This window comes from Schistocerca serialis, chromosome 9 (assembly GCF_023864345.2).
Source record: "Schistocerca serialis cubense isolate TAMUIC-IGC-003099 chromosome 9, iqSchSeri2.2, whole genome shotgun sequence".
Classification (NCBI taxonomy): domain Eukaryota; kingdom Metazoa; phylum Arthropoda; class Insecta; order Orthoptera; family Acrididae; genus Schistocerca; species Schistocerca serialis.
In genome coordinates this window covers 337,599,628-337,626,653 of record NC_064646.1, presented here as the reverse complement: position 1 = coordinate 337,626,653, position 27,026 = coordinate 337,599,628, and the positions used below count along the sequence as shown (strand labels likewise).

At 39.6% G+C, this 27,026-nt stretch overlaps 1 protein-coding gene across 6 annotated transcripts in view; it reads left to right on the top strand.

Annotated features, from left to right (window-relative positions):
- The window catches only part of LOC126418844 (transmembrane protein 242), a 69,559-nt gene that overhangs the window by 13,579 nt on the left and 28,954 nt on the right, over positions 1-27,026 (top strand). For all 6 annotated transcript variants that reach the window (XM_050085831.1, XM_050085828.1, XM_050085830.1 and 3 more), the window contains exon 2: positions 10,572-10,792. In XM_050085831.1, coding sequence (XP_049941788.1) covers positions 10,572-10,792 — 221 coding nt within the window. The remainder of the gene's footprint in view (positions 1-10,571; positions 10,793-27,026) is intronic.

Here is a 27,026-nt window from a genome sequence, read left to right as displayed (position 1 = left end):
TTCTTTACTAGAAAATTGAACAATAGAACAAATGAGGAAACATAAGTCAGAGATTGCACCAGAGATAATAATCACAAATGGCAATCACTCACACACAGCATTACACTGCACATAACACTGCACTTCGAGTGAATGACTATAATTTTATAGGTTTCCTTCCCACTGAGCAACAGACAGTTTAGATGCTTTATCCACATTGGTTTCTTTTAATATATGTAAAGGTGTTGATAAACTCGCCGTAGAGCATCCATAAGATCTACACACACACACACACACACACACACACACACACAGTAATGAAGATGAAAGTAAACATGTGTACTCCATGTACTTCAGTAGTGCACTTTGGCTCCTAGAGTGAATGGGTCTCATGCACACGTAGTTGCTTTTACTAAAATGATTATTAATGTAGAAAGTTGTTCACGTAAGTAACAGCAATCTTATTTGAGTCATGGTGCCTTTTTGTACCCCTAGGAGTGTGGTTTCCAGTAGGGACAATTCACCATAGAACATCTGGAATAGTAATACAACAGGCCTTTTTTAAACTACACTGCGCTATATGATACTGCTTGATTAACCCAGTACAGGCAAAGACTCTGAGTATAAGGAGTCTGTGAGTGACATTCAGATGATGGATCATGGATCATGAAGCTAATAAGAGCCTGGACCTATTGTGATCAATCTGGAGCCCAAAGCAGTTCCCAATCAGTGGGAGGTTAGCGAACGCAGAGTTATGTGGGTAAAAGATAGTGGAGTCTTCAACTTATCTTTTATGCATTCAAAAGGTAGATGGATAAGAAGAGGACACCAAAATTATTGCACAGTGGTTGGGAGGTGTTCAGCAAGAACCGATGCATTGGTGCAAAGCACACCACGAAGGAGGCGACCTGGAAGAGTTGGTGATCTTTCATGGCCCAGGTTGACTGAGTAGCTCAGCCAACATCTGACATGAAGAGACATAGGTTCCCATGAAAGAAACACAGTGCTTTCAACATTCCTTCTTACTGTGTTTAATTAGATAGCAAGCCTTTGCATAGAGCCACTTTAAAGTGGTGATGGATATGGCAAAGGTTGTCATGTGAGACGCTGCAAGGGCCCTTTGAGGGTCCTAAATAACTATTGTAAAGTCTTTGATCCACAGTAGTATCGGCAGCCAATGGAGGGGGCCTGTAAAAAGAGGGATAGTAGTTCCAGGCGCACTAAGATTGGTGGAGTGCAGGAAAAAGAGCAAGGTGCGCACCTTTGCCCAGTGAGTGCAGCATGGTGTTGATTCCATTATGTCTTTGCTTCAGTGCAGTGGCAGCAGTCATTCCTGGAGGCCATGCACACTGTTGGGAGGCATCGTGTGATAAGTTGCTGTGTAGCACTCACAGCTTCGGTAGCCAGTGCAGCTTGTGCATCATTTTTGTAGGCCCGAGTGACTGTCCTTAGCACAGACAGGCAAAGGCTTCACCGGATTCAAGAGACAGCCCAATGGTGTTGAACTTTGAACCCCAAGGAAGGTGGCCTGTGGCTGGCTGGAGGAGACTGTCTGACCTGATGCACAAGTCTGTTGCAGTCTGGTGCTGAATTCTTCACAGAGCCCTCACTGCTGCTAGGCAGCTATTTGTACACCATCACACTGACATTGTTTGCTGTCTACCAGTATTGACCTGCATGTGTAATTGACATAATGCTGGGTCGACACATCATTACCAGAATCTTGGCAGAGGTTGATGTGTAGAGAAGTTTCCAGTCTGGTTGCGTCGTCAGCTTCGTGCCTTCGGGATGGCAAATGGATCCCTATATCCTCAAATTACTTGGCACTGCAGTGTTCTGCATACACCATAACATACCTCTCCCTTTCTGAGACACTCTGTTCCCGAATGTAGCAGTGGTACATATCCAATGAAACCTAGTTAAGACAGACACTTAGACACTTTTAGGAATGACAGGTCTCTATAGTTTGTATAGTTCTAATCAGTGGTTGACTCCAGAAACTATTTACACGTGCTTTGATCAGACACTAGGACAGGTGGTACATTTATACACTTCAACTCCAATTGCTAGTTTTGCCCACCTGTTCACCTAGTCCACTCATTATTTCATGCAACACTTTCTATGCTATCCCACTGAGTCTAGACAAAACGAGTCTGTAGAACACTTGACAGTCTGAAATTCATTCGTCCATCCTGCAACAGTTTTAACCATCTTGTAGGGACAGGGTTTTGGGATCCTGGGAGGTTTTGTATGGTTACACAATCACTAATTCATACCTGTTTGACCTTTCTAAAACTACAGAACATTACATAATTATATACTATTCATATCTGTGAAACATTTTTGTAAAATCAGAAGTGCAGGGTTATGTGCCGTGAAATGCTACGCGCAAGTGGTAACTTTTTAGTGGTTATCTTTGGTGAAGTCACTGAATTATGTTTCCTCTTTGTGTTTATGTGTGTTTTATTCTGTTGTTGAATGTGCTCACACTGGACTCGCATTCGGGAGGACGACGGTTCAATCCCACATCCGGCCATCTTGATTTAGGTTTTCCGTGATTTCCCTAAATAGCTCCAGGCAAATGCTGGAGTAGTTGGTCATCTCCATAACACATGCTCCCAAAAAATAATAATGGAAGACATCCCTGTGACAATTATAGACACCTCAATGCCACAACACTTCCAGATTGATATCTAGTGCTGAATATCAAAGATTTTACGTTCAGTGTCCACAGTAAGCTCATCTTTTCTATGTTGGACATAGTTCGTGCATTCTACCAGATACCTGTGGCACTGGATGATACTGCCAAGACCAATGTCTGCACACCATTCAGACTATTTGAATTTACCTGAATGTCTTTTGGACTTTGCAATGCTGCCCAAACATTTCAGTGGTTCGTGGATGAAGTCACACGTGATGTAGACCTTTGCTAAGTGTAAATCAGTGAAGTCCTGGTCATGTCAAACTCTGAGGTGGAACACGTGTCACACTTGTGACAGATCTTCACTTGTCTGTGTGCACATGGCCTGCTCACCAACCTATTGAAGTGCATCGGAAGTATAGTTACTAGGCTGTACTGTCAACACACAATGCGTACAGCCACCACAAGAGAAAGTAGGAGCTATACTTAATTTTCCCAGCCTATGATAGTTAAAGAATTACAATGATTTGTTGGTTTAACCAGTTTTTGCCAACGGTTTGTTCACGATCATGCCATCCTAGCTGCAGCACTGAATAAATTTTTGCTTGGCTCACTGAAGCCAAAGGACAAACTTCAGTGGAATAATGAGGCCAGATTGGCATTTACCGGGCTAAAGACAGCCATTGCAAATGGGGAATTGAACATGCCAGTTGATACTCTCTCTTGGACTGAAACAATCACTGATGCAGTTGATATTGAAGCTCTCGCTGCAGTACATCAATCAGATAGCGAGCTACGAGGTTTGTTAGCGCAACCATCAGGCCTACAACCATAAACTGTGGTGCTGTATTGTGATGTCACCACTCACGAACCACGACCATTTGTGACTATTGACTTTTGCCAATAGGCAATCACCTTCACATAACATGTTACACCCTGGAGTATGAGCTACTACTGTAATGGTGAAGTGAGCATTTGTCTGGCCACACGTGGACAAAGATTGCAAGCAATATGTTCAACAATGTGTGGCTTACCAATGGAATAGAGTTAGCTGGCACATTAGATTACCTCTTGTCATATTTCTTCCTTAAAATCATAGATTTGAACATATCCACCTAGACCTCGAGAACATCAGGAGGATGCACCTACTTCCTTACAGCGATAATTTGTTTTACATGCTGGCCTGAGGTGTTCCCGATTGCCAATATTACTGCCAGCACTTGACTGTGTTCTTCTGGGGATGGATTACCTGTTTTGGTGTGTCTCCACGAGTTACAACAAACCAGGGAAGACAATTTAAGTTGTATCTGTTCAAAGCACCCTCTGTCCTATGGGTACAAAGCAGATTAGAACTGTAGTTTACCACTGGGCAGCGAATGGTTTAGTTGAACGCCTGCACCACCAGCTGTAAGTGTCGCTTTGATGTCATGACTCATGGCAGTGGACAGAGACATTGCCCATTGGGCATCACTGAAAGAAGACCTGAAAGCCTCAACTGCAGCACTTGTTTATGGCCAGCTGATAAGACTGCCTGGCAATTTCTGTGCCAACGTGCCACATGATTGCATTGATCTGTCAGATTTTGTACAAAAACTGCATACACAAATCCGGTAACTACGCACTGTTGCTCCAAGAGATCAGCAGACATATTACCCGTTTGTTTTTGATGGGGGAAGCCAAGCCATTCAAAGTTGAAGGCTTAAACCTGTTTTCTACACACCCTACCTTGGTACAGGCTCATTTTCATACACCATGAAGTTGACAAGCACTCAGGCCAGTCCATTTCCTGTTACAGTTCAGCTGCTACGGACAATGTAGGTAACTACTTATGTGCCATCAGCAGCCTATGCTTGCCCCATTGTTATCTGGTCCAGACAACACATCTGATTCCACAGAAAGTATTGTTGACACCAATGGGAGAGTGGTGAAGTGTGTGTTATGTGACATGTAATGCTGTATGCAAGTGATAACTATTTTTAATGATCATCTTTGGGGCAGTCACTGACTTATGTTTTCTTTTTGTTTTTATGTCTGTTTTATTCTGTTGTTGAAGGTGCTATTTAATGGAGTCGTAGGAGCTACGGTTGAGTATTTATGTTGCAATAAAGCTAATTATCCAGCCCCGCAACAAATCTGTACCTGTCTTCATCAACATATCACTCATCATCAATATGTTCGTCAAATTTCCCACATTATACATTATCCTATCAACCGAGTGTGTCTCATAATTACATCATAAGATCTGCTATTTAAATTGCAAGGACAAGAATTTGGCCAGGAGGACTTAATGGTTGACGAGAAGAATTCATGATAGTCACTATATCTGCATTGCTGATCATAACACTTGGATAACCATTGCTCAAACCATAAAACTTCGCCCATCTTCCCAGAGAGAACCATTCAGCATATTGTTCTCCATAAGCTGTGTTATATCACTGACATATGTTATTATCCACAGATGCTCTACCAACTTCAATATGTGCTACCTTATTTCAACTTCTATTAGCATTTTCTCCTCATCAGATTTTTTCCTTGAAACTTGCTGAGTACTACCCTAATGACAGTTCTGATCTTTCACCCGTAATCCCCTACACTGATTCAGCAGTTGTCTCAAGCAGACTTTTTGATATCATGTCAGCTGAGCTTTGAGGGGCCAGGAGCGGAATAGTGATGACATTATGTCCAATAACAATCTTATGTCTGTGTGATATCTCAGCACCATACTTTGCAGTTTTGGGACAGATTTTGCATGACTAAAATACAAAAAAAATCTTACTATAGGACATTATTGCAATCAATTCATGTTGAGACTAGTCTATGCCGAATCACAGCTTTCACTTACTGAACTAGAGAAAATAATCATAGATAGAAGCAGGAGGAGTGTGGTGCAGAAACTGGAAAAGAAGAGAAAGGCTCCACACATGACTTTGGTACTCCGTGGGCATCAACCCACCCATTACTAGCGTAGATCCCTGGAGCACTCCTAAATTTATAACTTACCTGTCTACTATTTACCAAACTACACCTACACTCATCTACTATTTATGCTTGTATATACCTCCCCAGCAAAACAAGGAACTCACTAGCAGTTAAAATACACACCTGCTGCTGCTTACTCATGATGACATTGAAGATATTAGTAGTATCTCCTCAAATCCCCCTTCTGCCACCAAATGTAGGCTGTAGTGATATAAACACTGGAGAGGGGTTGAAAACCATTCTCTTGGTTGTCAGAATGTCGTAGCTGCTCTCCCACATACTGAATGTGCAATTGACAGAGCCACGGGGACTGCAGGAATCCATCAGAGGTGGAAGTGAACACATCAAGTAGATGGGGTTCAGGAAAACTCTTTATTATGCATCAAGCATGAGCAGACGGAGGTGTATGTTTTCGTCTGGTGGGCCTAGCTCGGTGTCAGTCTGCAACATCTTCATGTCGGTGCAATGGTGCCGGTCACCCCTGAAGGTTATGCCTGCTGATGGGAGGCAGCACACTGACGAGGCGATGAGTAGCGCCATCAGCTATAACGTGCAGCATTCTTGCTGGTCAGAAGAACTGCACGGTAACAGTGCTGGTGGTGGCTGGGTGAAGTCTTCTTAGGATTCCGTGGGCAGCACAATGGAATTTAACTTTGGGCCCGAGGAGCATGGCAGGCTGGAGGAGGCTGTGTGACCTGAGACACAGGTGTGCTGCTCTGTCGCCAAAGTTTTCTCTGACGGTTGCTGCTAGTAGGCAGCTATTTGTAGCACCCTTGCACTGAGATTTTGTGCTTTTTGGCAGTGGTGACATCTACATGCAATTGACATAATGCTGTGTTCATATGTTGTTACTGGAGTCTTTCCATAGGTTGACAAAACATGTCACACGGTTCGGGTGTTATAAGACCTGTGCTTTTGGGACAGTAACTGGTCAACACTGTGTCCTATAATTCCTTGGCGTGACAGTATTCTGTCAACACTGCGACACAACCTTCCTAACAAATTTTATGACCTCAAGATGACTGCCACTGAAGATAGGACTGGCTTGAACAGCACTGCCTAGAACATCTTTAGAACAACACGGTAAGGTGGACTCGAGCGTGTTGGAATGCATGAGGTAAAGTAATACAGTATTGAATTTTACCTAGCAACAGATGATTTTCATTTCACATATGTGCACTGCCAAACACCCTGCCTTTATTTTGATTATCATTTTGTGTTTATTTCTCAGTTTTAGTTTCAAAGAACTTAATCTTTCAGTCCCAGTTCTGCTTGAATCCAAGTCTATACACATTAGTGTATATACAGGTGGTTAAAAAAATTACAAATTTATATGCCAAAGTTTCAAGGACGAGAATGGATTTACAAATATTAAATTCAGTCCCACCTTGGTTGTGGACACATTGTACTTGGATCATCAAGCCTTACTAACGAACAATCCCTGACCTACTCTATGTGCCACCTCTCTCTTCATCTTTGCCTACCCTCAACCTAACTACAGGTGGGGCCCTCTCATCCTAGAGTATGGGGGATCTGCAGTTCCTTATAAACTTCCCCACTCTGTCTCTGTCTCCTCTCTGAGGAATTAACTATCTGTCGTGAAAGCTAGGAAATGCCTCACTTTTGTATGTGTGTGTCGGCAGTACTACACGTTTCCCATCCTGTACTAGACAAGTACTGGCCAACGGTTCTGTCTCATAATATTCGTTTCCTTGACTGGATTTCCCTTTGATGTATTTTACAAATATTAGCATTATCAATATAGAAAACAAAATCTTCTATGTTGTTAGCTAACCATGAATACCAGAATATCCTGAAGAAGATCCCCTTATGTGGGTTAAACCGGTAGAAGAAACTGTGGAACAACATGATGACATAATAACCTTTAAGTTTTTACCTTCAATGAAAATGGATCAGTATATGTTCATGTATTGAAATATTTACAGAAGATACTGCCATGCAGACAGCTGGCGAGACCTGCTATATTACTGCTTGAGAAGAATATTGGCTGGTTTTATTTTTATGTACATTCAGGGTGTTTAAGAAATGTATTCCATATTTGAGAGGTGGAAGTATGGATCAAGACAAGATAAAATATACTAAAATATACACATCTACATGCATACTCTGCAAAACCACCGCAAAGTGCGTGGCAGAGGTTTCATCCTACTGTACCAGTTATTAGGGTTTCTTACCATTCGGTCACATGTGGAGCACAGGAAGAATGATTGTTTGAATGCCTCTGCACATACTGTAGTTATTCTAAACTTATCCTCAAAATCCCTATGTGAGTGATACATATTTCCTATAGTCATCATTTAAAGCTGGTTCTTGGAGCTTTGTTAGTAGACTTTCTCAGGATAGTTTATGTCTGTCTTCAAGAGTCTGCCAGTTCACTCCTCAGCATCATTGTAATACTCTCCCACAGATCAAACAAACCTGTGAGAATTCGTACCGCCCTTATCCGTATATCTTCAATATCCCCTGTTAGTCTTCTTTGGTGTGGGTCCATGCACTTGAGCAGTATTCTGGAATAGGCAGGATGACTGATTGGTAAGCAATCTCCGTACTAGACTGATTGCACTTCCTCAGTATTCTACATATAAACCAAATTCTACTGTGTGCTTTACCCACAACAGAGCCTATGTCATCATTCCATTTCATAGTATTACAAAGTGTTACATCCAGATATTTGTATGAGTTGGCCAAACCCAACTGTGACTCAGTGATATAATATTCATACTGTACTATGTTTTTTCGGTTTTTGAAGTGCACAATTTTACATTTCTGAACATTTAAACTAAGCTGCCAATCTTTGAACCACTTTGAAATCTTTCCAAGATCTGACTGAATATTCATGCATCTCCTTTCAGACAGTACTTCATTTAAATAACTGCATCATCTGCAAAAAGTCTGAGGTTACTATTAATATTGTCCACAAGGTCATTAATATACAACATGAACAGCAAAGGTGCCAACACACTTTCTTGTGGCACACCCAAAGTTACTTCTACATCTGACAACAGCTCTCTGTCCAAGATAATATGCTGTCGTCATCTGGATTGTATGGAGAGTTTCTTAATCTAAAAGTCCCTGTGTGCATCACAAACACAGCCAGCAGCTAGCTGAGGAGCAGCAGCCTCTGATGTGTGGGGCACACCTGTCCCATTTTGGGGCACCCTACAGTTTCCAACCCTAGGCGCAAGTCCAGGCAGTTGCAGCCTAACTTGTTACAGAACTTCCAAAATATCTGGTTCAGTCCCACTCAACTCAGAATCAAGAGGTCATGATCAATTTTGGAGACAATGCTGCAAATTGTGAGTTTTTTTGAAAGTTGGTGCACAAGGCTGGTCTTCTCAACTTTCTCTACCAGTTGCTGGAATAATCCAAGAATGACCTTGAAGCCCAGATATTTGTTCAAATGTGCACCACAATCTGCAGTTGCTTGCACCCTGTTCCCTCAGTGGCTGCTGGAATAACCTCTTCCACATGTTGAACGAGACCCCAAGGCAGGCGTGTGCATGCGCCCGCACGTACACACACACACACACACACACACACACACACACACACACACACACACACACACACACACACAGACTCTGTGTGCACCTGGTGTCCTTCCCTATCCCTTTCTGCCATTTCCCTAAGGAATAGTATCGTTCACCTTACATTTGAACTGCCAACAATTAATAGAGTGCTACGGCTTTGTGTGTGCCGCCTCTTGACATTGGACAGAACAAGTTTCCCTAAAACAAGTAAAGTTATTTCCACTGGCTCAGTTTCAGTGAAAGACTTCACCTCAAACTTGGTTAGGGGTGTAGCACTTGAGTCCTTCCTGATCCCCGTCCACACTGTACGGGATGCCCATCTACCATTGAAACTCCACTTGCAGTCAAGTGCATGAGCACTTGTTCATTTCCGCTACAGTGAAACACATCTCTTCTGCTGCAATCTCTTTGCTATTTCAGATGACCTACAGAATACAGGAAGCAAATAGGGGCACATCCCTCCAAGCTCTTTGACCCCAAGATCAGTCTGCCAGAATGCAGTTCTGCCAATTGCTGTTGCAAAGATGTTGAAGAAACAAGACATCATCTCCAATTTTCAATTAATATATTGACAGGAATTGTTGATGATTGACTAATAGGACCTTAGGTACTACCAAATAGGTTGATTGGTGCAAGGTGTTTTCAGTTCCTGTCAAATAATTTGCCTGTTCTGCTAGAGACTGTACCACTTTAACAGCTGTTGGGGATAAGGTTCGTGCACACTGGTGCACCAGCCCAGTTTCCTCCTAAATGTATGGGTGTACCTCACACAGAATTTAATATGCAATGGATTGCTCAGGAATATCCAGTGTGTTGGCCAACTTGTTCCCCAATCTTATTCCCTTTAATTTTTTTGTTTCGGGGACACTTGAAATCTTGGATGTATAATAATCCCGTTAATGGTGTACAAACACTACAGGAATGTGTTAGCAATGCCTGGCAATGCATCTGTGACTGATCTGGAGTTTTTCAGGGAGTGGATGATTCCCTAAGACATCAGACAGAAGTATACCTTACTATCAATGGACACCATGATGAGCACCTCCTTTAGCGATGACTAACAAGTGCAAGTCATATGTAATAGCAATCAGATTACATTAGAAGTTCTGCTGTTTCACAGTCACATAATAATGTATTCTCATTTGTTTATTGCATTCTGTAGGTCATTTGTAATAGCAGAGAGCTTGCAATAGAAGAGATGTTTCACAGTAGCAAAGCTGAACAAGAGCTCATAGGTCTTAGTGTATGCATTATAGAGCCCATGTTTACTGAACTTTTTTTTTTTTTTTCTTTTGGCCCATACTACCATCTCGCAAAATATGGAATACTATTTTTAATGCCCTGTGTGTGTGTGTGTGTGTGTGTGTGTGTGTGTGTGTGTGTGTGCCCATTTCAATGGCTTGTTTTATACATTGTTCCAGCTGCTGCATTTCTTGCCACTGTGGGCAGTATATCAGCACTTATAGGCTTTGGTTCTACTCTTGCTTTGGTCAAAAGGAAAGATCCTGCCAATTTTGATAAAGGACTCGAGGAGACAGGTGTCTCACTAGCCATCAGAGCTCTGGGTAGAGGAACATTATACGCTTTTGCAGGTTGTGGTTGCCTTTTTTATGCAATCTGGAAACTTTCAGGAGCAAATAATGTAAGGATTATAGTTTAAGCTGTAGCATAGTCTCTCTCATAAACATGTACATGTTGTTGTAGCAGTTATTAACGCTAACATTTAAAACTGTAACTTGTTGCAAGTATTATGTATGCTTAATTGGTTCTTTTAAAACTTTGAGCTTTGCAAAAGAGGGCATTTCTTACCATTTATGTAACCTTTCTGTGAATACAATTTTGAGTTTTAAGGTTCCATGTATACACTGGAATTGAAGTAATTCCTTGTTTTTTTACGTAAATGAACATCTTTTACAGACCATGACTGCCAACAGAGGCAGAGAACAAGTTATTTGGACTGCTTGAAAGTTGAATAAGCACTGTCTAAAATAAATATAAAATGATTTTTTCCTATATTCATGTGTCAAAATGGGAATTCAAGATATATATAGATTCATAAACACCATATTTGAAAATTGTTTTGCCTGTGATACAGAGAAGTGCAAAGATAACTTGAAAAACCATACTGACGGAATCAGGCAGTGCCCAGTTTTCCACTTTAGTTTGTAACATTCTCAAGATGGTGGTGATGAGTATTGGTATTAGGTGCATCAGGTAAATAGGATTTTGTTGTTTTGGTGAGAAAAGTAACTTTTGCGTGATGTATCACAGCCAAGTAGTGTAGCTTATAGAAACTTGGACTACACGTAGGAAGAATGCTGCGTTACAGTACAGAAAGAGATGAAACTTTTATTCAAAGATAATAATTACACTGGGCCCACTGTGATTAATGCTAGTCCCCTTCACATTAAAAAAGGTGGAACATGGCTTTTGATAGGGAGTGTGATCATCGTGGTTGACGGTGCACAGTTTGCAATGTGCTCCCATGCTGGCCAGAAAGCTGGTAAGTTCTAGCGGTAGTATGTTCCATTCTTCCATCAACGTGGTTGACAACTACTGGATAGTCGGTGGTGCGTGTGGACGTGCTGCAGTATGACTCTCCAACACATACCACACTGCTCGATGGCATTAAGTCACGGGAACGTGTGGGCCAGTCCATTCACCAAATATGCTCATGTTCCGAAAGCTCCTCCATCTGCACTGTTGTATGTGTTCACACTTGTCATCCAAAAAAGTGAAGTCAGTACAGAATGCACCCCTGAAAAGACACACATGGGAAAGAAGTACAGTGTCAAAATAACTTTGACTGATGAGTGTACCATGTTACAAGATTTGGAGGTCAGTACATCCTTTGCAACATTGTGCCTCCCCACACCATAACACTTGGACCACAAAAGCATGTTTGATAGTGCTGGGTGTACCCTTGTATAGTGAGAGGTGAGAACACGCAGTACACCTAGGAACTTTGTCAAATAGGATTGTTTCGATAGTCTACATTTACAGTGCGTGAAGGCAAAATGTTGCACAGTCATACTAACCTCCAAATCTTTGAACACGGTACACTATCCGGTCAGCCGTGATTGTGACATTTCACTCCATTCCCACATGCAATCTAGTGGCCAGCGTGAGGAGTGGTTTTTTTCCCCCCAGTTGCCTTCTATACTACACTGTAGCAGTTCTTTCTATGTACAGCCAAGTTTCATTGAGCTATGTTGCTTGGCAGTGACACTTCATGCAAAAATTACTTTCGTCCTTAAGTTTTGCACCTCACTATACTTGGACTGTTAGCAGCATTAAACGTACATTAGAACAAGCAATGATTACAACTGTGCAGGACTTGCTATGGGTATGTTGACTTTGTTGCATGAAATACGAGGAAAGTGTAAAATGACAAATGATTTAAGCACTGTGCAAGAAAGGAAGAATCAGTATCAAAATTCAGTCCTCATGAGATCTGCAACACTGTATTCCTGTTAACCTTAACCTAGCATTCACTTAATTTTTGATGGAAAGTTAGTTACAAATATCTTTTTCAAATAATGAATTGCAATACTAAACAACCAGTATACCTCCTAGTGGTCTGAATGAATGGTAAATGCCTGTTTAACAATGTACACTGACAAGCCGAAACATTACAACCACCTTTGGTACAGCAGCAATTCTATTTGCAATAGATTCAACAAGTTCTTGGTAGGGTTCTTTGAGGTATGTGCCTACTCACAGTTTACATAATTCCTGTGAACTAGGAACCAGCGGCTTGTGGGTAAAAACCTGGCTCCATGCTTCTCAAACCACTGTAGTATGATACTGGCCTCTGTATAGAGACAGTTATACTATTGAAAGATGTCATCGCCTTTAGGAATGGTAAAATCCTATATTTACTAGTTTGCTGCTAATTTATCTTACTCTTGCAACTCACTTGAATTTACACCAATGCTTCTAGCTGAGGGTGTAGCTGTACGTGTAGGAAACATGCAGCAGTCCTCAGCAGATAGGGAGCCTAAGTCAGTTGCAAATTCTGACTGAAAGAAGAACGTTCTGCTGCAAGGTATTTCGTATGGCAAAGGTGTGGGCCAGCAGTTACAGGAAGTATTGGGGAATGGGTACCAGGTCACCAGCATTGCGAAGCCTAGTACAGGGTTGGCTCAGATAACTGACAACATAGGGGTTATGTAGGAGTTTCACGAAAGAAGATCAGGTAGTGATTGTAGGTGGTGCAGAAAATAGTCTTGTTAGGGACAGGGAGTACAATGTAGGTGGTGGTCTGGTAAAGATAGCTACTCAAACTGGTGGCACTAATGTGCACTTCATGAAACTGTTTATGTCATGATCAGCCTCATCTTAATGCTGCTGTCAGGTGTGTTAACATAGGGCTGGAGAAGGCACTGATGGTGGAGTGTATGGCTCACACTGCAGTGGTGCCAGTTGAGTCTATCAATATATCAGGTTTCACTAGGCATGGCTTGCACCTCAATAGATATGGGAAGGGAGGCTTGCAAAGCTTATAGGTGATAGTGTAGTGGGCAGTGGTGGGATCACTCGTGGGAAAATTCCTGTAGCAGTTGGTGTTAGAGCTGCACCTTTTTTAGATTGAAATCAGCTGATAAGTATCGTTGCTTAAAGAAAGTCTCTCTAACAAAGGAATCCCTCTAACAAAGGAATCCCTCTAACAAAGGAATCACCTTCAAAGGAGGCCAGATATCCAAGTAGTAAAGGAATTAGCATATTTCATCAAAATATAAGAGGTATTAGAGATAAAGTTAGTGAACTGCCTATAGGTGTTGACTCTGTGAAATTATTGGTATGTTGGAGCACCACTTAAATAATTTGGCAATTCAGAGGCTTCCTTTACCAGGATACAGATTAGCTGGCTGTTTTTAAGGAGTCCTTTGTGGAGTGGGGGAGTTGCCATTTATGTAAAAACTAGTATTCCATTTGAGTCCGTAGACATATCACAGCACTGCACTCAACAGGTATTTGAATGTTGTGCAGGGGCAGTTGAATTCAGTGAATCTAAGCTTCTAATAATTGTTGTTTATAGGAAGTGCCAAAAATTAGTTAAATGTGGTGACTTCAATATTAATTTTGTATGTGATTGTGCAAGAAAAAGGATGTTGGATGATCTGCTAAATTCTGTGTTTTTTCCAACCAGGTTCAGGGGAACAGTAGCACAGCCATAGACAATATTTTTTCATTCTCCATTAATGGATGGGCTATCAGTTAATAAAATGGTGAATGGCCTTTCAGACCATGATGCACAAATTTTAACACTAAAAGGTTTTTGTATTCAAACAGCTGTTATATATAATTACAAACTATGTAGAAAAGCTAATCCAACAGCAGTAGAGAGTTTTTTAAACCTCATTAAGGAACAAGAATGGCAAGATGTTTATAGTGCCAAAAGCATAGATGACAAATATCATGCTTTCCTTAACACATTTCTCATGCTCTTTGAAAGTTGCTTTCTATTAGAACGTTCTAAACAGGTTACTAGCAGCAAAAGGCATCCTGGGTGGCTGAGTAGTGGGATAAAGATATCATGTAGAAGAAAGTGGGAATTACATCAAATGTTAGAAGTAGTCACGATGAAGCTACAACAGCCATTACAAACAGTAAGGTGCTTAAAAATGTTATTGGGAAGGCAAAGAGAATGTGGTGTACAGATAGAATAACTAAGTCATAGGATAAAGTTAAAGCCATATGGTCAGTCATGAAGTAAGTGTCTTGTCAGCAGCACAAGGTTGACAATATAAAGTCAGTTTGTAGTAAAAATATTTCTGTTTCTCATACATCAGATATAGTATGTAACAATCACTTTTTGAGAATTGCTGGTGAACTAATAAAAACTTAGTTTCTTGAATCATAGAACTCTTTTGAAAATGCCTTTCCAAAGGCTGGTGTCTGAAATACTTCTTTGTGATCCTGACAAGGGAGAAATCTAGCTAATAATTAAATCACTGAAGACTAAGGACTCTCATGGATATGATGGAGTACCTAGAAGAATATTAAAGTGCTGTGCTGCACACATTAGCCATGTACTTAGCCATTTTTGTAATTTTTCCTTTAAGAATAGTCAGTTTCCTGAACGATTAAATTACTCGGTAGTAAAGTCACTTTATAAAAACAAAGAAAGGTATAATGTAGACAATTTTAGATCTGATTTGATCCATTATAAATGGTTTTTGAAAGCCTGCGACTGTAGATACAATAGGTTTGTTTATAAATAAATAAATCTTCTGCTACCAGTCACGATTTTCTTTATTTTACTATTTGCACGACGCGTTTCGAGAAATAATTCCCATTTTCAAGTGCGTTTTTATGATGTGTGTTAAGCCATTTCTTTTGATGTTGTCAGTGTGTGTGAGTCTGCTTCATTTTGTTGACTTTTACTGTAATACATAAGAAACGCGATTTTTAGTTGGGTGTCAATATTTTCTGTGAGGTTAGTGGCTAAAGTTTGAGAACAATTTGTACTTACAATTTTCTAATGGTCCATTTGTGTAGAGAGTCACACACACTTAACATCACACACAACTTGTACATTTTACACATCGAAAATATCTGATATAAACAAAACAGTTACAAAGATCTTCTTATAGGTAGTTCACAGAGATAACATTATAGATCTTCCACAGATTATGATATGCTTTTGTACAGAGGTTAATTTATCTTTACAATTTGGCTCATGAATTACTTATACTGATTTTACATTTGTGCTTATTTCTATGTTTTACTATTTTTATTTAAGTATATTATCAAAACATCTGAAGAAATTCACTGATTCATTTTCAAGTTTTTCATTTAATATTTTATCTTCATATTTTCTATAATGTGAATATATCTCCAGTTCTTCAAGCAAATCCATTTTATGTCCTTTATCTAGTCGGTGGAGTACTTTGACATTTTGCTCTATTTTTCCAAATGGGTGTCCTGTATTATGTATGTGTGTTGCTATTGCTGATGTAGCGTGTTTGTTGTGGGTGTATGCTCTAATGTGCTCTGTGTACCTGGTGTTGATATTTCGGCCTGTTTGTCCTATGTAGAACTTGGAGCATTCCTGGCATGTTACCTTGTATATTCCAGAGTCTGAATATGGATCATGATTACACTTTATATTATGTATTAGTTTTTGGTGTAGTTTATTGGATGTAGAAAACCCAATTTTTACTCTGTGATTTTTGAAAATATTTGCAATCTTCTGTGATACATTGCCTATGTATGGAATGCTAGATATATATTTGTTTTTTTCTTTTTCTTCTGTGGTGCAGTTTGTACCTGGGTTTCTCTTCATTTTGTCTAAGATTGTGTCAACCATGGAAGCATTGTAACCATTGGCAACTGCAATCTTCTTCACTGTGTTTATTTCTTGTTGCATATTTTCTTGGTTCAATGGTATTTTTGTTGCCCTATGCAGCATTGACCTGTAAGCTGCCTGTTTATGAATATTTGGGTGACATGAGGTTGCAGGGATTGTGGTGTCAGTCATTGTGTTTTTCCTATAAATTTTGAATGTGCATGTGTTGTTGTGTCTTGTAATATTTAGGTCCAGAAAGTTGATACTTTTATTTTGCTCATGTTCCACTGTAAATTTGATTTTCTCATTTAGATTATTGAAATGATTAAGAATGTCTGTGATGTCTTTGGTATCTCCTTTCACTAACAGTAGTGTGTCATCTACATATCTCCTATAAAATTCTATTTTCTTTAGGCAGGGTTCTTGGCTGTCAAATAATTTTTGTTCTAAGTGATTTAAGTATATGTCAGCTATGGTACCGGATATACATGATCCCATTGCTAGGCCATCTGGTTGCTTATAAATGTTGTCATTAAAGGTAAAGTAGTTGTAACTTAGGGTTAGCTGAAGGAGTTCCATAAATTCTACAATCTCTGTGTATGAAAGTTTCTTGTGTTGCATAAGGTTCTTTTGTATTACTGTTAGAGCTTCTTGTATGGGTATGTTTGAATAAAGGTTGGTGATGTCAAGTGATATAAACTGTGCATCTTGGGGGAGCTTTCTGGTTCTTAGTTCTTTGGCTAGAATCATGCTGTTTTTTATGGCATATGTTGTTTCATATGTATAATTTTTCACCAGTATGTTATTCAGTTTTTGAGACAGTTTGTATGCTGGGCTGTTTATATAGTTGACCACAGGTCCTGTGGTCAACTATATAAACAGCCCAGCATACAAACTGTCTCAAAAACTGAATAACATACTGGTGAAAAATTATACATATGAAACAACATATGCCATAAAAAACAGCATGATTCTAGCCAAAGAACTAAGAACCAGAAAGCTCCCCCAAGATGCACAGTTTATATCACTTGACATCACCAACCTTTATTCAAACATACCCATACAAGAAGCTCTAACAGTAATACAAAAGAACCTTATGCAACACAAGAAACTTTCATACACAGAGATTGTAGAATTTATGGAACTCCTTCAGCTAACCCTAAGTTACAACTACTTTACCTTTAATGACAACATTTATAAGCAACCAGATGGCCTAGCAATGGGATCATGTATATCCGGTACCATAGCTGACATATACTTAAATCACTTAGAACAAAAATTATTTGACAGCCAAGAACCCTGCCTAAAGAAAATAGAATTTTATAGGAGATATGTAGATGACACACTACTGTTAGTGAAAGGAGATACCAAAGACATCACAGACATTCTTAATCATTTCAATAATCTAAATGAGAAAATCAAATTTACAGTGGAACATGAGCAAAATAAAAGTATCAACTTTCTGGACCTAAATATTACAAGACACAACAACACATGCACATTCAAAATTTATAGGAAAAACACAATGACTGACACCACAATCCCTGCAACCTCATGTCACCCAAATATTCATAAACAGGCAGCTTACAGGTCAATGCTGCATAGGGCAACAAAAATACCATTGAACCAAGAAAATATGCAACAAGAAATAAACACAGTGAAGAAGATTGCAGTTGCCAATGGTTACAATGCTTCCATGGTTGACACAATCTTAGACAAAATGAAGAGAAACCCAGGTACAAACTGCACCACAGAAGAAAAAGAAAAAAACAAATATATATCTAGCATTCCATACATAGGCAATGTATCACAGAAGATTGCAAATATTTTCAAAAATCACAGAGTAAAAATTGGGTTTTCTACATCCAATAAACTACACCAAAAACTAATACATAATATAAAGTATAATCATGATCCATATTCAGACTCTGGAATATACAAGGTAACATGCCAGGAATGCTCCAAGTTCTACATAGGACAAACAGGCCGAAATATCAACACCAGGTACACAGAGCACATTAGAGCATACACCCACAACAAACACGCTACATCAGCAATAGCAACACACATACATAATACAGGACACCCATTTGGAAAAATAGAGCAAAATGTCAAAGTACTCCACCGACTAGATAAAGGACATAAAATGGATTTGCTTGAAGAACTGGAGATATATTCACATTATAGAAAATATGAAGATAAAATATTAAATGAAAAACTTGAAAATGAATCAGTGAATTTCTTCAGATGTTTTGATAATATACTTAAATAAAAATAGTAAAACATAGAAATAAGCACAAATGTAAAATCAGTATAAGTAATTCATGAGCCAAATTGTAAAGATAAATTAACCTCTGTACAAAAGCATATCATAATCTGTGGAAGATCTATAATGTTATCTCTGTGAACTACCTATAAGAAGATCTTTGTAACTGTTTTGTTTATATCAGATATTTTCGATGTGTAAAATGTACAAGTTGTGTGTGATGTTAAGTGTGTGTGACTCTCTACACAAATGGACCATTAGAAAATTGTAAGTACAAATTGTTCTCAAACTTTAGCCACTAACCTCACAGAAAATATTGACACCCAACTAAAAATCGCGTTTCTTATGTATTACAGTAAAAGTCAACAAAATGAAGCAGACTCACACACACTGACAACATCAAAAGAAATGGCTTAACACACATCATAAAAACGCACTTGAAAATGGGAATTATTTCTCGAAACGCGTCGTGCAAATAGTAAAATAAAGAAAATCGTGACTGGTAGCAGAAGATTTATTTATTTATAAACAAACCTAATTTTAGATCTATTTCTATGCCACCAGTGTATGCTAAAGCTATTGAAAAGGCTGTGTATTTAAGGATAAGTGATCATTTTATTTCACATAATTTGCTATCAAATGTACAATTCAGTTTTAGAAGTGGTTTAACAACTGAAAATGCTATATTCTCTTTTCTCTGAGAGATACTGGATGGCTTAAATGAAGGTTTTCAATCACTAGGTACATTTTTTTAAACTAATGCATTTGATTGTGTTGATCACAAAATATTGCTCCAAAAGTTAAACCATTATGGAATACGGGGAGTAGCTCACAATTGGTTCACCTCTTACTTTAACAACAACCAGCAAAAGATCATTATCCACAGTGTTGAGAATGGCTATGATGGGAGTCTGAGTGGGGCACAATCAAATGAGGGGTGCCCGAGGGATCAATGCTAGGGCCCCTCCAGTTCCTTGTTTATATAAATGATATGTGCTCTAATATTACAGGTGATTCTAAAATATTGCTGTTTGCTGATGTCACTAGCTTGGTAGTAAAGGATGTAGTGTGCAACATTGACACAGTTTCAAATAGTGCAGTTCATTATAGTAGTTCGTGGCTTGTAGAAAATAAATTAATGCTAAATCACAGTAAGACTTACTTTTTACATTTTCTAACACACAATTCACCAAAACCTGATGTTTTAATTTCACACAATGGGAAGGATATTTTTGGCTCAGAAATGGGCAGTTTGGGCAATAAGAGGTTTAAGTTCGTGAACCTCTTGTCGACCCCTGTTCATTAATCTGGGTACTCTAACATTGGCCTCTCAATATACATAATCTGTACTGTTGTTTCTTGTTAACAATATCTGCGTAGTCCCAAAAATTAGCAGCTTTCATTCAGTTAATATTAGCCAGAAACCCAATATGCATTTGGATTGTGCTTCCTCGACTCTTGTGCAGAAAGGTGTGCAGTATACTGCTGCATCCATTTTCTATAAGCTACCACAAGAATTCAAAAATCTTAGCATTAATCCACATGCTTTCAAATTGAAACTGAAGAATTTGCTCATGGTTCACTCTTTCTATTCTGTTGAAGAGTTCCTGGAATAAGTAAGCTGATTCTTGTGTTATACCGTCGATTGCATTTACGTAAACTTATGGCTTGTCTTTTTTTGGGTTCATAAACATTTTAATTTATTGGTCATTACTTTTATGTTGTAATTTCATGTACTGACACGTTCCGTGACCTCAGAGATTTGCTCCTCAATTTAGTCCTACATAACTAGACATGGAAAATAAAATAAATAAATAAGACCTATATCTCGTTGATTGATGTATCGAAGGATGAATTGGTCGTATAACACCTCAGACTCTAGGTATTGTACATCACATTACTTACTTATTATTAGGCAATGCATTTTAATTTGCCATTTTTAAACTATAACACAAGTCACAATGAAGTTTGAAAAGTTGCAGTGACAATGAACAGCGTTTGTTTTTTAAAATGAGCCAATATTACTGCAGCTCTGACCAGTGGCAGTTAAGCATAGATAATACTTGTCAGTCATAAATGCTTGACACCGAATATTAGTTGGTTGTTGTTCAGATACAATTAACATTGAAGTAATGGTGTGTAATCCACCTCCTAAGCTAGTTATAAGACTTGTGTGTTTAAGATGAGAAAAGAAATATCCTTGGCTTGCACACATCAGTAATGATTCGATCAAAGTAAAATCATAAGCTGTTTTAGGGTTACAGTTTTTAGCAGTTTTAGTGGAAATTGTAAGAATAACAAAAAATGTTAACTAAAGCAAATTAAATAGGTAAATAAGATTTTGTCAGAGGTAAGCCTCATGATTGAATGGTATGTTAATATTCATCGTTTAACATTTTAAATTTTTTGCAACTATATAAACTAGATCTGTAGTATTTACAGTCAAAGTTGTTAATATGATATTTCACACTGAAGTGGTTTAAGTTTAGTGATTTTGTGGTTACATCTTTCCCTTAATAAAGTAACAGCTGATTGGCATATAAATTTGGAGCTATGACATGGTACATGTTTTGACCAGCCATTTGCCTAGATGATGGCATATCCAAATGCAACAATCAACCTGGCGTAACAGGAAAATTGATTCATCTGACCAGTAACATGTTTCCACTGATCTGCAGTCCAATCTTGATAATCCATGATGACTGTAATCATAATTGACAGTATCATTCTACATCTGTACTCTGCAAACCACTAGGAAGTGAATGGCAGAAGGTACTTACAACTCAGCCAGTTAGTAGGGTTTTTTCCCATTCTATTCATGTATGGAGTATGGCAAGAATGCCTCTGCGTGCATCGTAACTGGTCTAATATTGTTGGTGATTCCTATGGGAGTTATACATAGGAGGCTGTAGTATATTCCTAGATTCATCACTCAAAAATTGGATCTAGAAACTTTCTGAGTAAGCTGTTGTAGGATAGCTTGTGACTATCTTCAGTAATCTGCAGAGTTGAGTTCTTTCATCATCTCCATAACAGTCTCCCATGGGTCAAAAAACCTATGACCATTCATGCTGCCCTTCTCCGTATATGTTTGTCTTATTTGGTACAGGTCCCACACACTTAAGCAATATTCTAGAATGGGTCACACGAATGATTTGTTAGCAATCTCCTGTGTACACTGATTACATTTACTCAGTATTCTGCCAAAGAACCACAATCTTCACTTGCTTTACCTACAACTGAGCCTATGTGATCGTCCTATTTCGAATCCATACAAAAGTGTTGCACCCAGGTATACTTGTATGAGTTGACTGTTTCCAATTGCCACTCATTGATATTTTAGTCATAGGATACTGTTTTTTCATTTTGTTACATGCAAAATTTTACATTTCTAAACATGTAAAGTAAATTGCTAATCTTTGCACCACTTTGAAATCTTATCATAATTAAAAATTTGTGCACCTTTTTTCAGATAACTGCACCATGTGTGAAAAGCCTGAAGTCACTATCAATTTTGTCTGAAAGATTATTAATATACAGCATGAACACTAAGGATCCTAACACACTTCCCTGGGGCACAATTGAAGTCCCTTTACATCCATTGATGAATCTCCAGCTGAGATAACATGCTGTGTTCTCCCCACCAAGAAATCCTCCACCCTGTAGCAGATGGTGTTTGATAGCCCATATGAAGATACATTCCATAATAAGTGTATGTGTGACACAGAGGCAAATGCATTTCCGATGTTAAGAAACACTGCATATACCTGACTGCCATGATTTCTGACTTTTGAGATACCATGTGAGTAAAATATGAGCTGGGTCTCACGTGATCGATGTGTCTGGAATCAGTGGTGGTTGGCATTCATACAGTCCTTCTATCAACAAAGTAGGAAAAGACAGATTGCTGCTTACTGGAAAGATGACACGATAAATTGCAGACAGGCACAATTAAAAGACACTTAAACGAAGCTTTCGGCCACAGTCTTTGCTTCTGTAAATGAATTATGTGGGTTTTTCTTTTTGTGATGGAGGCTGTGGCCAAAAGCTTTGGGTAAGCATCTTTTTATTGTGTGTGTCTGCAACTCAACATGCCATCTTTACAGTAAGCAGCAATCTATCATTTCCTACATTGTTGATGTTCCTATCTGGAGATTCCATTGCTTGATTAAAGTCATTCTATTTGAGATATCTCATTACGTTTAAGCTCTGAGTATGTCATAAGATTCTACAAGAAATAGATGTCAAGGGCATCATGTGGTAGTTGTGTGGATCACATATGCTACTGTTCTTGATCACAGGTGTGACTTGTGCTTTTTTTTTCAGCTATTGGGCAAGAGGGATCTATAGTAGATTATGACTAAACCAATGGCTAATTCAACTGCAAATTGGGTATAGAATCTAATAAGGATACCATCAGGCCCTGGAGCTTTGTTCAGTTTTAATTATTTCAGCTGTTTCCGGTGCCAGTGCAACTAATATCTATTTCACTCATCTTTTCAGTGGTATGAGAATTAAATTGGGACAATACTTCTGTGTTTCCCTTTGTAAAGGAACTTTTAAAAATGGAGTTAAGCATTTCTGCTTCTGCTTTGTGACTCTCAGTTTCAGTTCCTGTCTTGTCCAAGAGTGTCTAGATATTAACTGTAGTGCTACTAGCAGCGTTTACATACAACCAGAATTTCTTTTGGTTTTGTGTACGGTCTTTCAATACGTTTTCCTATGGCAAGTGTTGAAAGACTCATGCATTTCCCTCTTCACAGCCAGATGCATTTCACTTCATATCTCTCTATCTATAGTGCCATACTTCGTTTTACATATATTATTCAGTAGTCTCTGTTTCTTTGGAAGTTTATTTACAGTAAGTACATACCATGAAGGGTCTCTCCCAACATGAACTGTGCACAGTCAGCTATTCTTCTAAACTTGAGCCAAAGTTCCGCTACATGCTCTCCTGTCCTGGGCTAAAAGTTTAAAGTTCCTCATTGAGATGTGACATTGCTGTATCTGTGTAGTTCAATTAACAAATAAATGTTGCTGCTTGTTACAGTTGTCCTTTTCATTTTGGTAATCATTGTTGTTACAACAGCCTCGTGGTCACTGATACTAGTTTGAGTGTGGATATCCTCAAATAGGTTAGGTTTAATTTTTGCCATTAGATCCAATGCATTTCGGTCATGAGTGCGGTTCAAAAATATCTGTTCTAGAGAAGGCATTTAGTAACGTTTCTCAGGACATTTTGTCATGCACACCACTAAAAAAACTTAAAAATATTCCAGTTGATTTTTGGAGGAGTGGAACGTACTAATGAGCTGAGTTTTTCTCTAAAGTTCTCAGTTACATTGGTACGTGAGTGGTGCTTAGTAGGAGACTCTAGTTATAAGTTTATGTCCACCCTTGATACTGTGCATTACCCAAACAAACTGGCATGCTTCTATTTCTTTCTCATTGGAATTGGGTTTTTTGTCTACTGTGATAAACACACCACCTCAATTTCTTATTAACTTATCCTTTCGGTATACACACAGATTTTCCCCATCGAACTTGGGACCTGTAGATGTTGTCTTATGCGGAGCACCATGCTCAAGAGTGTGTGCTGTATGGTGAGCTCCAAACACTTGTGCCTGCATGCGCATTGTACTCTGTCATTGAATCTGCCTTAGATCGCTGCCCATCCTGCCTTTTATAGTGAGCAAGTCCGTGATCTCCAGATTCTGTGATGAGTTGCAGATGTCCAACATCTTGTCTCTTACTGACAGTTTCACCATACTTCAATCATTTCCATAGATGCTTAAAACAGTAGCACATGAACAACTAACCAGATTAGCTGTTTTTTAGCTGGCTGGGGTGGCCGAGCGGTTCTAGGTGCTACAGTCTGAAACTGCGCAACCGCTACGGTCACAGGTTTGTATCCTGCCTCGGGCATAGATGTGTGTGATGTCCTTAAGTTAGTTAGGTTTAAGTAGTTCTAAGTTCTAGGGGACTGATGACCTTAGAAGTTAAGTCCCATAATGCTCAGAGCCATTAGCCGTTTTTAAAAGTCTTGTTTGTAGACACTAACCATAAAAATCTGCCCTTTGTCAAAGTCGCATGCCTATGTATTTCCCCATTTGCAGCCCATATCATGGCTAGCATGGTCCTTCCTTTGCTCCACTTCCTTCAGAAAGTCATGTGCCCATAACATCACTGTGCAGCATTCATTCAAGCCATGTGCACTGGTCATAATGTCTACTTGGAGCTGCCAGTGATGGCAGCTGAGTGTGTATGAGGTGTGCTTGCCTGTTTGAATGTTTTCTTTTCTAAGGAAGGCTTTGGCTGATAGCAATCTTTTCATTGTGCCTGTCTGCAACTCAGTGGGTCATCTTTGCAGTGAGTAGCGATCTATCCTATTCTTAATATTGTTGTTATTCCAAACTAGAGTTTCCATTGTTTGATCATAGTATTTTGTCTCATCAGAGTGAGTGTGTGTGTGTGTGTGTGTAAAGCAGAAAACACACACTCATTCACACAAGCACAACTAACACACACATGGCCGCTTTCTCAAAGCACTGAGGCCCAGCTCAAAATTAAAGTGAATCACATCGTGTTGGGCAGCTAGTTCAGCAATTGTGTTATCCAGGCGTCTCTTAGCCACAGTTGACCATGTAGGAAGTGGCACAGTAGTTGTAGCTTAGATGGTAGATCACAAGGCTGCTTTCACAAGTGGCCCTGCTGTTGATGGGGTAGGTACTAGTAGGAGGGGGTATGGGACAGGTCTTGGATGTAGGTCTGTTGCAGCGATTTGAGCCATAAGCAAAGGGTTGGGAGCAGAGTTGGAGTAGGGATGGACAAGGATATTCGGTGGGTGACAGATTACTATTGTGGAAAGGGTGGCGAGGATATTCATCATTTCAGGGCATGATGAGAGATGGTCAAAACTCTCATGGATAATGTGATTCAGTTTCTCCAGTCCTGGGTGGCACTGAATTATGAGAAGAGTGCTCATTTGTGTCCTGATGGTGTGTGTGTGGGGGGGGGGGGGGGGGATGATATGTGACTGGAGAGACAAGAAACATGAGATCTGTCTTGGAACAAAGGGAGAGTAATTTCAATCTGTGAAGGTACCAGTGAGAAGCTTGGCGTATTTAGTCACGGACTGCTCATTTCCATAGATGCAACAACCATAGGGGGTTAGCCTCTACGGAAGGGTGTTCTTGGTATGGAATAGGTGGCAGTTATTGAAATGGAAGTACTGTTGGTTGTTGGTAGGTTTGATGTGAATAGAGGTGCTGATGTAATAATTCTTGAGGTGAAGGTCAACATTGAGGAAGGTGGCTTGTTGGGTTGAAGAGGACCAGATGAAGCAATTGGGGGAAAAGGTTTTGAGATTCTGGAGAAATGTGGATGAGGTGTCTTCACAAAGAATCATCAATGGATTTGAACCAGATGAGGGATTTGGCATTCTAGGTGGTTAGGAAGGTGCAATGCAGTTGCGTGTTGCTGTATCACTATTTGTTTGTATGTGATGCCCTCAAAGGAGAAGTAACTGTGAGTGGATATATAGAGGTCATGGTGACCAAGAAGGAGGATGTGAGTTTGGAGTCAATCAGACATTGGGGAAGGTAGTGTTCAGCAGCAGCAAGGCCTTGGACACTGGAGATTTTAATGCGGAGGGAGGTGGCATCATCAGTGACAAGCAGGGCTCCAGATGGTAAAGGAACAGGATTGTGTTTTACTTAGGAGGGTAGGCAATGGGTCCACAAGAGCAGTGATTCTTTCTATGGTGGCACAGTAACCAGTCACGATGGAGTGTCCTACCTGGTTGGGTTTACGAACTTTAAGAAGCATGTAGCATGTAGGAGTGAGGGTAATGGGTAGGGCTGAGGAGAAAGGTAGACTCAAGGGAGAGTTTCTGGGATGGTTTTAAGCATTTGAGGAACTGGAGATCCTGCTGGATTCCAGCAGTGGAGTCACTGAGGCAGGATTTGTAACTGGCATATCTAACAGCTGGTGGAGTCTCTCAGGCATGTAATTCCTGCAGTTCATAACCACAGTGATCCGTACTCCGTACCTGCTCCTAACCCCTTGCCTTGTGGCTCATATCCTTACAATAGGCATAGAGGGAAGATGTATCCCATAGACTCTCCCATTACCACCTACTCCTGTCCTGTCAAAGGCATCTCCTAACCCATCAGAGGCAGGGCTACCTGTGAAAGCAGCCATGTAATCTACCAAATAAGCTGCCACCATTGTGCCGCTTTTTATGTGGGCAAGACAACTAACAAGTTGCCTACACATATGAATGGCAACAGCAAAACTGTGGCAAAGAAACAGCTG